The sequence below is a fragment of the Hemiscyllium ocellatum genome, chromosome 12 (genome assembly GCF_020745735.1).
Source record: "Hemiscyllium ocellatum isolate sHemOce1 chromosome 12, sHemOce1.pat.X.cur, whole genome shotgun sequence".
Lineage (NCBI taxonomy): Eukaryota > Metazoa > Chordata > Chondrichthyes > Orectolobiformes > Hemiscylliidae > Hemiscyllium > Hemiscyllium ocellatum.
The window spans coordinates 80,690,909-80,707,674 of record NC_083412.1 but is presented as its reverse complement, the minus strand read 5'-3'; the positions used below and the strand labels follow the sequence as shown (position 1 = coordinate 80,707,674).

General features: G+C 41.8%; 1 protein-coding gene across 4 annotated transcripts in view; it reads right to left on the bottom strand.

The window, feature by feature from the left end:
* The window catches only part of chaf1b (chromatin assembly factor 1, subunit B), a 54,803-nt gene extending 43,202 nt beyond the window's left edge, over positions 1–11,601 (bottom strand). For all 4 annotated transcript variants that reach the window (XR_009645248.1, XR_009645249.1, XR_009645250.1 and 1 more), the window contains exons 1-4: positions 11,520–11,601; positions 8,536–8,671; positions 5,905–6,037; positions 3,007–3,127 (exon numbers count right to left, since the gene is read on the bottom strand). Coding sequence is in view for 1 of the 4 variants with exons in the window: in XM_060833205.1 (XP_060689188.1) it covers positions 3,007–3,127; positions 5,905–6,037; positions 8,536–8,661 (380 nt within the window). In the remaining 3 variants the exon portion in view is untranslated. The remainder of the gene's footprint in view (positions 1–3,006; positions 3,128–5,904; positions 6,038–8,535; positions 8,672–11,519) is intronic.
* Between the last annotated feature and the right edge of the window lie 5,165 nt (positions 11,602–16,766).

The following is a 16,766-nucleotide window of genomic DNA, read 5'->3' as shown; positions in this document are numbered from 1 at the left end:
ACGACCACTTCCATCTGGAAGGACAAGGGCAGCAGGTACATGGGATCACCACGACCTGCAGGTTCCTCTCCAAGCCACTCACCATCCTAACTTGGAAAAATATCGCCATTCCTTCTCTGTCGCTGGGTCAAAACTCTGGAAAACCCTCCCTCATGGCATTTTGGATCAACCCACAGCAGGTGGACTGCAGTAATTCAAGAAGGCAGCTCACCCCCATCAACTCAAGGGCAACCAGGGACAGGCAATAAATGCTGGCCAGCCAGAAATGTCCATGGCCCAAGAGTGAATTAAGTAGAAAAAAAAACTTACAAAGGCACAGATTAATAAAGAACAGTCAGCATAGTGACAAGAAAAGGTCACATCTGATTGCTTTGTCTAAACTTTTGTGATGAGGTAACAAGAAGAATCAAAGAGGGGGACATGCCAGATGTAATCTAGGAGGATTTCAGCAGATCCCACATCACAGACTGATGGATAAGGTAAAAGGCCATGGATTCAAAGGGAGAGTCAAAGGCTGGATTGAAACATTGCCTCAGTGGCAGGAAACAAATGGGTGTGACCAGCATGTAAAGGAGGTGGGAATTCCAGTGGGAATCCACAGGGCCCCAGAATATAAGGGCATGACTAGGAAGCTTACAGAGGATGGTGATGTAGTTGATAAGTGAAGAAGAAAACAGGAAGTAGTGAAGTGACTGTCAGTGGGCAGAATAAGGGGTAAATGGACTTCAATCCAGATAAGCACACATACATTTGTGAGGTTAAACAACACAAGGGAATAACAATAAATGGAACAACGCTTAAAATGAATGAAACAGAGGATTGAGGGGGGCATATCCACAGACCCCTGAAGATAGGAGGGCAGGTAGATGTTGAAATTAAGGTGGCTTACAGGATACTGACCTTTATTAGGCAAGACACAAGGTAGGTACGTTAGAGCTGTAGAAACCACTAGCTAGGCCACAGCTAGAGAACTGTGTCCAGCTTTTATCACTGCATTACAGGAAGGATGTGGTCAAAATGAAGGTAGAGAGATTTACGTGAATACAGCCGCAAAAAGAAAATTGCAGTAATGAGGAAAGGCTGAAGAGATTGGGTGTTTTTCTTTGCTACAGAGGTGGTTATGGGGAAGTTTAATTGAGACAAATAAAATTATGAAGGGCCTGAACATAATGGATAGGAAGGACCTATTTCCCTTAAGCAGATGAGGCAATAAACAGTGGGAGTGCAGGTGCAGCTGGAAGAACATTAAAATAACCTGATGAAGAATTGGAGGGGAATCGAAGAGACATCTCATCACCCAGAGGGTGATGGGAGCCTGGAGATCGTGAAGTGATTGGTTGAAGCAGAATCCTACATTAATTCAAAAACTCTTTTGCAACGTAATTAAAGTTCCATAACCAACAAGCTTCATGACCAAGAGCTGCAAGGTGGGGTTTATTCTGGCTTTAGTCCTGTCACGGTCAAATGGGCCAAATGGACTTTATTTTTATAAACAAATATGCAAAAGTAGGAGAAATAGGAAAGCAGTTCAAAATGAAACCGAGGATAGTCAAGATCAGATAAAATATCAGTTCCGATGGACAGTCACACCAGACCCAAAATGTTAACTCGGATTTTCTCTCCACGGATGGTACCAGACCCGCTGAGTTTCTCCAGCACTTTCCATTTTTATTTCAGGATGAGTCTCCTGATAATCTTCAAAAACTTTTCAGGAATCATTTAAATCCACTCGAGGAGTCTGGAAAGGCCCTCGGCGTTTATGAAACCATAGTACAGGGTTAGAGTCTCTCTCTTTAAGGGGACAATATATGAAAGCAGGAAAATGAGCTTAGAAATGGAGCAGACATTGCTGTAAATGTTGTAGCTCATGGGGAGACAGTGAGGTACAGTAGTGGTAACGTCACTGGACTAACCATCCAGAGTTTTAGGCTAAGCTCTGGGCACACTGGCTGTCCTACCAAATCATGGAATTTAAATTCAGCTAATAAATCTGGAATTTAAAATAGCCAGTGTCATTAATGGCCTTCACCACAACTACCATCAAATGCTGTGAAAACAAAAATTCCACCTGGATTCTGTAGAGAAGGAAATCTCTCATCTTTACTTGGTGCGGTCTAAATGTGCTTCCGAACCTATGCAGTCTGGTGGTTTATTCTGAACTGCCCCTGGAGTCACCTACTCAGTTCAAGGGCAATTAGAGATGGGCAACAAATGTTGGCCTGGTCAGAGGCACCTACATCCCAGTAAAGCACAAAGAAGCACAGATTGAGGTACAGAGTATGTGCAAAGAGTATGGAACAGTAACACACATGGAGTCACAACACTGTAAAAGGAACATAAACATATTAAGTGCCAGCCTTTCAGCCCTTCAATCCTGTTCCACTGTTCACTAAGATCTCGGCAATTTTCAATTTCAATTCCACTCATCTATACTATCCCCACATTCCTCAATTTTTAAAAATCTCCCCATCTCAGAGGTGAATGCATTTACCAACTGAACATCCATTGCTGTTTTGGGTAGACCATCGCAAATATTCACAACCTTCTGATTGAAGACATTTCTCCTAATTCCAGTCCTCACTGCACATCCCTTATTCTCAGACTGTGACCTTCTGGTCTGGAGATTCCCTTGTTAAGGGAAATATTCTCCCCAGGCAAGTTCCACACGATGCTCTTGTGGAGTTCAGAGGAAAGGTCATTCAACCTGAAACGTTAACTCTGATTTCTCTACACAGATATTGCCAGATCTTTTCCAGCAATTTATTTTAGTTTCCACAGGATGCTTTGTTTCAGTGAAAAATCACTCCTGTTTAACCAACAGTTTTGCATTTCTCCAATTTCCCACTGACTAATACCAACTTTCTTTAAAAGGCAATAGTAAAATACATTTCCACCATAAGCTGACTGCTTCCTTTTAAATCATCCTGATTATACATCATCTACTACTGTTTACCAAGGCTATGTCTCCATCAAGCTGAACAGCAGGACTGAGAGTCTTTTCCCTACCGTAATGTTTTGAGTACTGTCCAATTCTCCTTATTTAACTGAGCATCCTCTTCAAAAAGGTTTTGTTCGGATTCTTTGATGTCTTTGTTGTCATTCAATTTCCATAACAATATTAGTGCATCTGTGGTACAAGGATGGAGAGTTGGGTCATTGAAACAAAAGCATATTGGTCATTTTAATCACCTCTATGAGCACAAAGCCAAGCAACTAATGCGTATCCGATTTACGTGAGGGATTAGAAACACTTCTAAAACACATCATCTGGTACCGCGGTGAGTAATTCAAATCAGGGCACTCCTGCCACAATCGCTGGTCTGATCAACAGGAATTTTGGCACAGCATTCTCAAGTTCCTGTTGACAAGGGATGGTGACCAGAGTCTAAAACAGACCAGCTGGATCCTGAGGCTGTGCAGAACCGAGCAATCTCGCGGCAAACATTTCAATTCTCTACCATTGCTTCAGGTTAAAAAATTATTGAAGGTATCATTCCTATTGCAAAGTTGAGAAGACACCAGAACATTCATAATGACCTAGAGCACATGCTAGCTGCATACAGGTATTGCAAACATACATTCTGGGCACGGACTGAGAGATATCCTTCTGAACTTCTGCCCACACCTGTGGCACGGAGACCCTCAACTTAAACCACTGCACAACTCATCTTTCTCTAATGAGCGAGCAAACCTCTGGCCCAGGAGGACCATGATGACTTTACCTTTGCACGATTACTCCACACAAGCTCCCAGTACAACCTTCAAATGGTCCAAGAGCAAATAACAAACAGCTTGGCAAGCAACATTAGTTAAAACAAGCTTTCCAGTTAGTCACAAGTGCATTATTTTAGTACACACTCTGCTGTGAGATTATTCAATTTCATAATTCCTCATTTAATTTTAACCTTTAATTTTCAGAATTGAATTTTGAATGTAAATCAGTGCAATCATAAGATTAAGGAGTCAACAACTAACCGTAAAGTAAGTGCACGTCATAGCCTTTGGGTAACTAACTGACCAGGAGTCCTCAATACGACGAGGATGCTTACCTCAGGTCCGAGCAAGGGAAAGAGAGAGAGACAGAAAATCTTGCACAGTGGTATCAGTCCATTTGTCGGTCAGTGTGTGGTCACTGAGGTCTTCTTGGGCTTTCTTGGTCTTGCCTCTTTGGTCTTCAGCAACCGCCCGGCGACACGGGCAGCTACAACTTGATGAAACAGGACTCACAACAAGGGTGGTCAGGTACCCAGCTGTTGAAGTCAATGCCAATCTTCTTCAGGATCTCTGAACTATTTCCTCAGGATATCCTGATTCCAATACTGCAGCCTATCCAGTGCAGTTGCCACTCGGGAAGGGTACCTCTATATTCCAAGTGTTTGCTTCCCTGACGATGCTCATGATGACCCATCCAGAGGTGACAGGGGATCTACTGTCAGCAGCAGCAATATTAAGTGTCAAAGCTTTCTAAGGTAACTGCCAATACACCACCCAGGTTTCGTTGCCACACAGGTGCATCAGGAAGATGACAGTTTTGGCTTGATTTGATTTATTATTGTCACACGTACCTAGGTACAGTGACAAGTTCTGTTTTGTGTGCAGTGCAGGCAGGTCATACAGTACAAAGTGCATACAGGTAAAAGAACAAAGTACAATGTTACGACTGCAGAGAGGTGCACAAAGGGTGAGGTCAACATTAAATTTGAAACTTGAGAGGTCCATTCAGAAGTCTCATCAGAGTGGGAAGAAGCTGTTCTTGAATCTGTTGGTACGTGAGGATTGTGACAGGTGACGGCTAATAAAGAGTCTTCAGAGCAGTTTCTCACAAGATAGCAATTACAGTTCAAAAAGCTAACATTTGTATTGCTGAGATGATAGAAAAATGATTCTAAATTGGATCTGTCTGCAGCAGCCAGTTTAACACATCTCGAAAGGAAGTTAAAAGGAACTTGGATTTCTTGACAAAAACAAAGGATTTCTTGTGAAATTGATATTACCTCCATTCAATATAGATTGGGTCAAAATCCAAAATTCACTCCCAAATAGCGTTGCGGGTCTCTCTACAACACATGAACTGCTGCAGTTCAAGAAGGTAACACACCATCACCACTGTCTTCTCAAGGGAACTAGGAACAGCCAGTGACACCCACATCCAAAGTGTAAATAAAGAAAATTATTCATGGGGTTGTGTTGAAGATAAAAGATAAAAAATTGACATTTCTATTGAGAACATTAAATTCTGCTGCATAGCTCAGGAGATCAGGATTACCCATTATAGCACTCTGTGTTTTAAGGCTATTGGTTCTTTTTTTTTCTCACACGTACAGGCAAGAGGAGAGAAAGATGCCAGGAGTCATCTTGGAAGAGCTACGCAAAGCAGGCCTGAAAAAGGAGCATTAGACCACTAAGAAAGAAGGCTTTGAGGCCCATTCTTGTGGTGGTGGTGGTGTGATTCGGGGGCGGGGGTGGGGTCAACACATTTGTGAGGTGCTTAAAGACAGTTAAAAGACTTAATGGGTGAATACCAGTAGAAGTATCCTACAGAATCTCACACTCCAAAGAATGGCAGGAAACTGAGAAGAATCAAAGTGAATTCCTAGGAGCTGTGGCATGCCTTGATTTTGTTCCAAGTGAACTGAAAGGACCCTCAGATCCCGTAAAGTACAGGAGAAACATAGAGGAAAGTAATCTGTTAAAATTTGGGGGTTTTAAGAACAAGTGCGTACAAAATAAAATGTTAAATTAATAATATTTGCTTTGCTTACTCTTGTACAATAAAAGTATTCTCTCATTTAAAATGTGAAGCCTTTTAGCATAATTATTTGAGGTAATAACCAAGAGTTCCATTTGCATTTGAAAAGGCAACGGTCTCCCTCAATCGTAACTTGATCCAAAAGTTTCACTTACCATCTCCTCCGGATGCAAGAATCTCGCCGCTTGGGGAGAATCGTACAACATTCACAGCCTTCGTATGACGGATCAGATTGGATAAAATGTCTACTGCCGCTTTTCCATCCGGGCCTTTGTCCACCTTCCACATCTGCAAGAATGGAATAGCGTAGAAGCAGATTAAGATGCCCGATCACAGCCAGTGTTCACAGTGATCATCAGGGCCTCCCCCCCAGAACCAAGAGGACCTGAGAGCAATGTGAAATTGTCGGAGTGTTACATTATGCTGCTGTGTCGCAGTCAGAGTGGGGAAACCAGTCAAGCCTTTTGAAAACCTGCTGGGGAACAAGAACACAGTCAGACTGAAGATCCCACATTTACCTGATAAACACCAACCAAAGTTCACAAATAAATACGGATTCAGACAACGAGGAACCATCCTGCAAACAAGGAATCACGGAGTAATAGTGCTGTAGGTTTTAACAAAGTTTGCAATGTCTTCTACCTGCCAACATTCTCTGGATGGACTACAACGATTGAAACAGACATGACAGGGATGGTTTCTGTTCACAGGTTTGTAACCATCGTCACCATGTTTAGAGCAGAAGAATAATACATCTGCATTAATGGAAAGCTAACTACATTATCACATAAGCAGTCTTCACACAGTGAAACAGGATTCAGATAACGCTACATCAGTCTTAGCATTTCAAGTTGGTAGCATCAGCAAGGTATGGCAGCATAGTGCTTGTCACTGCATTAATAACACATTCTGGAATAATCATATTCCAGAAACAAGTTAAGACACCCAATCAACTCATTTTATCAAACAGAACTGGAATAAAAATTAAGTCCACGAAGCTATCTGAATGACATTAAAAATAACCTGCTCATTAATGCCCTTAATTCAAATGTACCAAAATGGGGCTAACCCTTAACTGACCTTTAACTAACTTGGCAAGCCACTCAGTTATGTCAAAATTTGACAACCATAAGATTAAATCTTCAGGACCTCTCAGCACTGACTTAGGCTTAGAATTCGGACACACCCTAGCCCGTAGACCCTGCAAAATCCTTCACATGAACATGTGGGAAGCTGTGCCAAAAGGGGCAGAGCTATCGGAGACAGGATAACCAACAGCCTGACCGAGTTATACTCACTGACTTGGAGGGCAGACTGCAGAAGCAGCAGCACTGAGCTTACCCAAGGATGAGTTGCCAAACTGGTGAAAATGAATACAGATGTACAAGTATAGCTGAACAGCATGCAACAGACAGAGCCAAGCAATCCCACAACCAACAGAACAGATCAAAGCTGTACAGCCCTATGATATCCAGTCATGAGGGGTGGTACACACACAACTTAGCCAAGGAGCCAACCATCAGTATCCTCAAAGGTAGGGGAGCCCAGCAGATCACAGTAGAAGCCACAGGTCAAGCTGAACTGGAGGAACTTTGACAGTCTCTCCCTGAAGCCCCCAACAGGGACACGTCAAGCTGTTCAATCCATCACATGTTAGAAGATGGTCATGCCAAGCTCGGGCTGGTAAGTGGCAAGTAACAATCATACCAGACAAATGACAGGTAGTGGGGGTTGAGAGTGCGCTGTTGGGAAAGCACAGGTCGGGCAGCATCCGAGGAGTAAGAGAATCGACGTTTCGAACAGGCAATGCCTATCTCTAACCAAAGTGAGTCTAATCATCTTGACATTCGATGCCATTACTATTGCTGAATTACCAATATTCTGAGCCTTGTCACTGACCAAATATGCAATTGGACCAGCCAGTTAACTACAATAGGTCAAATATTGTCTAACCAACCAACTCAAAGATGTTATTACACATCCTTGGAGCGGATGGAACCTGGACCTGGAGCACCAGGTCCAGAGATAAGGACACCACCACTGTACCACAAGCACCTTGCCTGATCACCTAACTTGCCAAATCCTGACCATCTTCAACAGGACTCAAGTCAGAAACATGATGGACTACTGTCAACTTGGCAGGATGATTCACCTCCAAAAATACTCAAGAATCCTGATAACATCAAGATCAAAGTAGCCCATCTGACTTGCACCCCACGCACCACTGACACACAATGGCATCATCTACAAGATGCAGTGCAACAACACAACAAGGCTCCTTCAATAGCACCTTCCAAACCTGCAACCCACTGCTATCCAGAAGGGCAAGGGCAGCAGATACATGAGAACCTGCAAGTGCCCCTCCAATCCACTCATCATCCTGACTTGGAAATACAGCATATTGCTGTTCCTTCACTGTCGCTGGGTCATAATCCTGAAAGTCCCTCCCTAAGAGGATTGTGGTCTACCTACAGCATCTGGAAAACCGCAGTGATTTGAGGACAGCAAAACAGTGTTTAATAAATACTGACCTTACCAGCAATGTGGATAAACTGAATCAACAAAAAAAAAGCAAATTTCATGGTGATGCTGCAGAGCAAATTGTTAACCACGACTGCATTTTGAAGGAGAGTACAACAGGATTTCTTATTCTTCTTCTTAATGGGTGCCATCTGTCCAATGTCCAAAACCCCTTTAATTATAGCCCAGCATCCCAAATGGGTCCAATTGTGTCCAACTTATTCTCCGGCAACAATATTCAAATCAGCAGCAATCCAAGTCCTTACCCGAACTGCACTGTCTACCCCTGCGGAGGCCAAGCGGTCAATCCTTCCGTCCGCTCCATGCTGAAAGTCAACGCTGTATACAGGTTCTTTGTTGTGCCATGCTATTTCACAGGTGACAAACTTCATGCTGCTCCAGCTGAGGGAGTGTGGGAGGGGAGAACAAAGTTACCATTCAGCAATCAGTATATATGACAACAGAAAAAGTGAGCTTCTTTGTGCCTCCAGAACTGCTTCTAAGGGGCTTTCTGATTCCCACGGAAAGATTTCAGCAGTGACAACAACTGTTCAGAACGCTTTTCTCATGCCTTCATCACTGTGAAGCCCAACATTTGGAAAGGAAAAATTTGCCCAAGCTCAGCACTCTTAGGCACATAGTTAACTGCAGAATAAAAAAGATATTTCTACTCAGCCCTACATTCACTGCAAAGTTCACACTGAGATGCTGCATTTCTAAATACCAAATAAGTTTTAGTTTTGTATTTCTGGCTTTTTCTCGAGTCCAGAATCTCAATAATGAACCAAGTCTTGCGGACTGAAAGGTGTGTACAATGTCACAATGCTGGGAACACTCCGAAAAGCCAAAGGCCTGAAACATTAACCCTCCCTTCATCCCTGCACAGATACTGCCAACCCAGCTGAATACTTCCAGTATTGCACCTTTACTCCAGATTTGTCAATCGACAGTAATTTGCTATTTGACTCTTGAACGGTGACAGCCAAACAGTGTGTTTAATGTTGCTGGTATGATAAAACTAATTTACTGAGACTATTAAAAACTGACTGTGGAATTGGCATTATGCTTTAACTGACCATTACCATCATATCTGGAGGCCTACCTACCACCCTCCTGTCACCTCCCTCACCATCAAATACTACGGTAGTTTTTTTCCATCATTGACATAACCTCTACATGCCTTACTTAACTTGAAAGAATTCCTTCTCATAATATGCCCACCCTGGACGACAGACCAACAGGTCTTATGAGACTGAAATGGAATATGCTATTGGATTGGTGTGTGGTTTGAGTAACATTGAAACAGTTTTCAATCAGTTCTTAAAGCATCAAGAATGGTCAAAATTCATTAAATAATCCAGCACTGTGGGGAAACGCACCACCCCCTGTGGTAGTGAGTAGGGTGGACCATGTGGTCCGGATGTAATCCAAGGGCTTTGCTTGAAGTCAGCTAGCCTGATTATTGCTCTCCCCTCATTCTTGTAGAAGAGAAAAGGGAAGGGATTGTGGGTCAGACAGGAATTCTGAACGCTATTTCATCTGCTTATACAGTGTGCAAAGGGTGTGAGAAATGGTTGCAACCTTCTCCACTGTCCCTGTCCTGGCTTGCACACAGAAGACATGGGGCAGGGATAGAAGCAAAAGATGCTGGAAAAACACAAAAGATTCAAGAAAAATTGGATGCTGCAAGGCCTGCTGTGTTTCTCCAGTACTCCAGTATTTCTGCTGTGTTTGTTGCAGGAATAAATTACTGGATGGTTATCAGAATCACCCTACAGCACTAAAAACCAGAAAGAGGGCAAGGGAATGAAATACGCTCTGAACCGGTCTGAGAAATGCGAGGTTGTAGGACTTAGTGACGAAATGCACTTCTTCTTTCCTTCCATGACATCTCACCCATCTACACCAAACATTCGTCAGCATGCACTCCATTTTTTGATTTGATTTATTATTGTCACATGTACCTAGGTAATGAAAAATTTTGCTTTACAGTACAGGCAGATCATACCATACGAAGACCATAGGGTGATGGAACACAGCAAGGAATACCAAGTTACAGCTGCAAAGGTGCACAAAAAGCAAGATCAACATTAGGTTTGAAATTTGAGAGGTTCATTCAGAAGTCTAAGAATACTGGGGAAGAAACTGATCTTGAATCTGTTGGCACGTGTGTTTAGACTTTGGCATCTTCTGCTTGACAGAAGAGGTTGAAAGAGACTGGGATGGGAGGGACTGCCTTCTGACAAGGGTGCAAATTTTAAAATCAGTTCCATTCCATTTCTAGATAATTTCTAACCGACCTGTTCAGTGAAGTTATAGAACACCGTTGCAGCGAATGGAACTTGAACTCCAGCTTCCTGGCTCAGAGACATTACACAAGTCCTCTGCTCCAGTTTGATAACTCATTAACTCCCAACATCTTATTTGAAGTACTTTATAGCATCCTTAATTCAAGCCTTCTAACAGCTCTCTGTGAATGCCTAGCTCCCTAAAGACAGTCACTCAACAGACACATCTGAAGTTGTTTCAGCCAAAATAATATAGTAATATGAATTTTATTTCTGTAGCTATTAGCCTGTTTTATGCTTCCAAACATAATAATCCTAATTACATCTTGTTCAACTTTCACAGGGCTATCAATATTCAACGTTTAGTTCTTCAGTTAAAATATATCCTGTCACCTAATTTTCCGATCAAAACTCCCAACCGCATCTTGATGGCTTCACAAATTTGCAATGATATGGCCTACCGAGTGAAAAAAAGAAGTGAGCGAAGAAAAAACCCGACACCAACAAGAAGTTATCAGCAATTTAGCAATAATGACCTTCTCAACAATGTATCCTGGACAACTGAGAAGAAAAAACTGATACAAGCCAAACTGTACGACAATCCAATAAAACCTTCTCCAACCCCAATCGAACTCCAGCATAATAGATACAAACTTTTTTTAAAACTTTGAAAAAAGTTTTGGACTGACCCTACTAGAAAGGCTTAACAAGTTATTGAGGGGAGGGCAATGATTGTATTTAATAAAGAAAGCTAAAAGAAATAAACCCTAAATAAATTGCAGCCGTTATAATGAATGACAAGAGGGGTTCAAAACTGGAGCTGTTCGCTTCATCCCTATTGTGCAAGTGAGTGTGTGTTTTTATTTATTTATATATGTACATATTATATATAATATGTCAATGTGAAGATGAATGTTTGACATGCAGCAGTTGTACAGTTATATCTCCAAGCAGCACCTTACCTGGCCCGGGTCAACGTTCCAATTTCTGCTACAACTCACTTTCCCGCGCGCGCTTCCCAGGTAACCTTCCGCTTCTCCCCCCCAGCGCCAACAAGAAGTGCACTCATCCAACGCCAAGAGACACCAGGAAGAACACGCGCTTACCCTCCGGCGCCACCACCAGGCGGGGAGGTCGCGGTTCACACCTCTGCTTGGTTTGTTTGTGGATTGAGAGTTGACTTAATCCACCCCCACCTTCTAGGGGGTTCTTTACCAATGTTTCAGCAAGGGGAAAAATATATTTTCGAATTGTAGACATTTGTTTGAGCAATTCAGAAACTGGCTTGATTCAATCTGTGTTTGAGGTAAAAACAATGATTGCAGATGCTGGAAACCAGAGTCTAGATTAGAGTGTTGCTGGAAAAGCACAGCAGGTCAGGCAGCATCTAAGGAGCAGGAAAATAGACGTTTCGGGCAAATGCCCTTCATCAGGAATACCAGGTTTTTGCCCAAAACATCGAATTTACTGCTCCTTGGATGCTGCCTGAACTGCTGTGCTTCTCAATCTGTGTTTGAGCCTGATTTCAGTTTAAGAGTGTTCCAGCTGTTGGTGCCTTTCAAAGTCCTGGGGGTGTCATTGTCTTCATTTTTAAAAAAAATTCTTCTATTTTTAATTATAGGATTCCTCTTCAGGATTCAAAAAGCTTTTCAATTCGCCACAAGGTGACCGGAGCCTGGATGTTAGTTACAAATTCATTGGGAGTTTAGAGGAATGAGTGGTGACCTTGTTAAATATAACAGATTCTTAGGAGACTCAACAGGGTAAATGTTTAAGGGTTGTTTCCCCTTGTGAGAGAATCTAGGAACTGAGTGTATCATCTCAGAATAAGAGATGTTAGAGCAGAGATGAGGAATTTTATGTCTCAGAGGATAGTGAATCTGTGGAATTCTTCATCGCAGAAGGCTATTGAGGCTGTTTTGTTAACTACACTCAAGGTAGAGATAGACATAGAGTCATAGTCATAGAAATGTACAGCATGGAAACAGATCCTTCGGTCTAACCCGTCCATGCCGATATATTATTAAACAGGTTTTGGGGATAATGCAACAAAGTGGAGTTGAGGCTTATCAGATCAGCCATGTTACCATTGGGCTGAATGGCCTACTTCTGTATCTCAGTAAGAACCAGGAGAAGGAATAGGCAATTCAGCCTCTTTTGCCTGCTCCATCATTTAAAACGATCATGGTTGATCTCACCTCGGCCATAACTCCACTTTCCTGCCCGCTCCTCATAACCCTTCATCCCATAATAACAATCCTTCCATTTCCTCCTTAAACAAGATCAATGTCTTGGCATTTGCCATACCCTTGGGAAGGGCTTATGCCCGAAATGTCGAATTTCCTATTCCTTGGATGCTGCCTAACCTGCTGTGCTTTAACCAGCAACACATTTTCAACTAGTGAATTCCATAGATCCACAACCCTTTGAGAGAAGTAATATCTCCTCATCTGTTTTAAATATGGCACCTCTTAGCCTAAAACTGTGACCTCTTGTTCTAGATTGCCCCACATAAGGAAACAGCTATTATACATCTACTTTGTCAATCCTCTTTAGCATCTTATATATCTCTTATGGTCTTATGGATTGATTACTTTGTAAAATTGACTGGTTGGAAAGCTTTTAAGTATAGCTGTTCCTTTGCGTAAGAGAAACATTTTTGCTGGCAGGTTTTGTTTAGATAGAAGGGGCATTTTAAGAAGGCATTTTGGTAATCTTGTACTTCAGTCACATTGATGGTGCACTGTCATCCTTCATACTGCCTGGGAGCTGATTATCACCAGCAACATTGCGACCAACTGCCATCTCCTCAATTGCACACCAGTCCATGATGTGAATAAAGGAAAAGATTGAAAAGACAAAAATGTCAATGATGATATGTTTAATACTGATGAAAGATTTTCTACATGAAACAAGTTTGATTTAAATCCTTCATTTCTCTGGTGGACGTGCTTGAAGAAAAACAGCTGTGAAAATGTAAAACTTCTAATAAAGTATTCTGCTAACAAACTTATATTAACTTCATTGAATAATTAAAGCACTTTCAAGCTAATATCAAGGAAAATTTTAAAGATAAAGGTCATTTATGCCACCAGGACTTGTCTTAAGTTATCAGTTAGTTATCCTTAATGTAATGCAGCTCTTTTTCGGTCTAATTCTAACAAACTGCTCAGGAGATAGGTCATTTGCAGTTGAGGAACATCAAGAATGAACTGCAAACAACAGTACTGTAAGTAAAGCTGTCTGCATGAAGCACTAGGTTAAAAATCACACAACACCAGGTTACAGTCCAACAGGTTTAATTGGAAACACTAGCTTTCGGAGCGCTGCTCCTTCATCAGGTGGTTGTGGAGGTCACAACTGTAAGGCACAGAATTTATAACAACTGGATGTAACTGGAATTATACATAGAAAAATACCTTAATTGTCTGTTGAGTCTTTCATCTGTTTGAATACCATGATAGTTTCACTTCTTTCATGTGTAAATCACAAAACCTTTTTTTTTAAAGTTGCATTCTCAGGTTAATTGTAACAATTGGTGTTAGCTAGACAATATGTTGAAGTTATTAGCCCCCTGTGTTCTCTGTCTCTGCCATGACATTTGGATTGATTCTAAGAGTTTTACATGAATTCATGCAGTTTTTGAGCAAAGTACAATGTAACTCTGCAAGTACAAATTCACCCCACAAACGTATATGTATATGTGTGCATGTGGGTCTTTGTGTGTGTGTGTGTCTGTCTGTCTGGGTTGGGGGATTGTGAGTGTGAGAGAGAGTGTATATGTGTGTGCATGTGAGTTTAAAGTGTCTAAGTTTGTGAGAGGGTGCATGTTAGACTGAGTATAACCTGGTGTTGTGTGATTTTTAACTATGGGAGACTTCATTTTCTTATTAGTGGTACAGAGTTCAAGAGCAAGGAGGAAATGCTGGAAGTGTATAAAAGTTGGTAACACCACAGCTCGAGTATTGTGTCTACATTCTAGGAAGGATGTGATTGCACTGGAGAGAGTGCAGAGGAGATTTACCACAACATTGCATGGGCTAGAGAGTTTGAGTTATGAAGAAAGATTGGACAGATTGGGGTTGTTTTCCTTGGTGCAGATGAGGGACATGATTCAGATATAGAAAATAATGACAGGGTACACAGGAAACAACTGGTGTAGGGATCAATGATGAGGGGACATATATTTTGGGCAAGGGTCAAGAGGTCCAGAGGTGATGTGAGGAAGAAATATTTTACCCATAGGTTGGTTAAAATCTAGAACTCACCACCTGGAAGGCTGGCAGAGGCAGAAACCATCATAACATTGAAGAAATATTTAAATGTGCATTTGTGATGCCAAAGCATACAAGGCTACAGACCAAGTGCTGGAAAATGCAATTACAATAGATAGATGGTTGTTGTTGAACAGCGTAGACTTGATAGGCTCAGGAGCCTTCTCCTGTGCTTAGACTGCCATAACTAAGGGTATATCCTCTGTACAATCCTGAGCTTAAGTAAATCGAGTATTAAAGAAATTTCAAAAGCAGCAGTCTAATTGTTTCATTGTGAGGCATTGTAAAACTTAACCTTTTTGGAATTCAAAATGTCATCATTCAAAAGAAAACAGAATGAATGTGTGCTGTCAACATATTGTGCTTTTTAAAATTAGTGTCAAATGTAATCCATGATTTATTTCTAAAAATCTACTCTCGTCTCCTGATGTTCATTTTGTATTAATAAGATGGAAACTATTGAATGGCTTTATTTTAATATTGTGCATCCACAAGTATATTTGAACATTTTGATTGCTTTGAAATTAAATAGCCTGAAGAACATCTCCTTTGAGGCTACTTGCAGTAAGATTACTATGGCATGAAGGTTGTTATAACCTAATTACTTTTATTGCAAAGTTTCATTTGCATTGAGGCAAAAGCATCTGTAATTTTTAAGTCAGCTGGGTAGAGGATGGTATGTTAAGATAGAAAAGCCTCTCAAATATTAGTCAATATTATTCTCTTAACTCCTGGCTCTATTTCCACTGATGTGTGTAATTGGTGTCACTCCATGTTCCAATTTATTTTGCCATGACAGTACACAATAGATAACTTTTCCACTGATCTTCTACAACCTACATTCCTCCATGTACAAAAGCGATGCACAGGGTTTGCTTTGCTTGAATTAATCCATTCCCTTCTTCGACAGTGCCTGGGAATAACTTTCTTCCAATCTAATGTGGTGGGTCCTGAGGTGACTAAATAGTCCAGTGCTGTATCTGTACACCCTGCCTATGATGGGGCGGGTGCTGTTTGAGGAGGTTGGTTGATGAGATGCTCCTTCTACTGTTTGTGATTAATCATCCCTGTCTGTCGGAGACACTGAGAATGGTTGATACCTTAATGGATACTTCCTCTTCAGTTTGGGGGCTGGGGAGCCCAAACAGAGAGGCCCACAGGTTGAAATGGATATTGCATTTTTTGAGGGAGCTTTAAGGAGGCTCTTGAAATATCTCTTCTGTCTTCCTGACCATCGACCCACACGCAAACTGAAGGTCAGAGTAGGGAGCCTGTTTTGAATGTCTTGTATCAAGGCTGAAAATGACACGGCTTGTCTCATGATTGACTGCAGCCGGCATCTCAATAGTAAGCATGCCAGCCCAAGAGAGGGCACTGACATTAGGGTGTCTGTCCTGATTTACTGAAAATTGTGGAGGCATCACTTGTGGCATTTCTCAAGGGGGTTGAGATACCTGCTGTACATTGTCCATGTCTCCAGTGAATACAGGAGGGCTGGTAACTCTGCTGTCTTTTAGACCATGAGCTTCATGTCCGGCTTTGGTCTTAGTCATCATACGCTCTGTTCCTGAGATGGTCCAAGGCTGAACTGGAAGCAATGTTGAATTTTATTGTTGTTTGCCATCACTGGGAGAGGCTTCCCCAGATAGGAGAATTGATCCACATTGTCCAATGGCTCCCACTGGAGTTTTGATTGTGAGGGGGTAGTGTTGTGTTCAGGGAGCAGGCTGGTAAAAGACTTTTGTTTTCCAGATATTTAATGCAAGGCCCATTCACTCATATGTCTCTGTGAGTAAGTTGACAATAATTTGGAGCTCAGCCTGAGTGTCATAGAACGTAGAACAATACACCACAGAACAGGCCCTTCGGCTCTCCATGTTGCGCCAACCTAGAACATAGAACATAGAAAAATACAGTGCAGTACAGGCCCTTTGG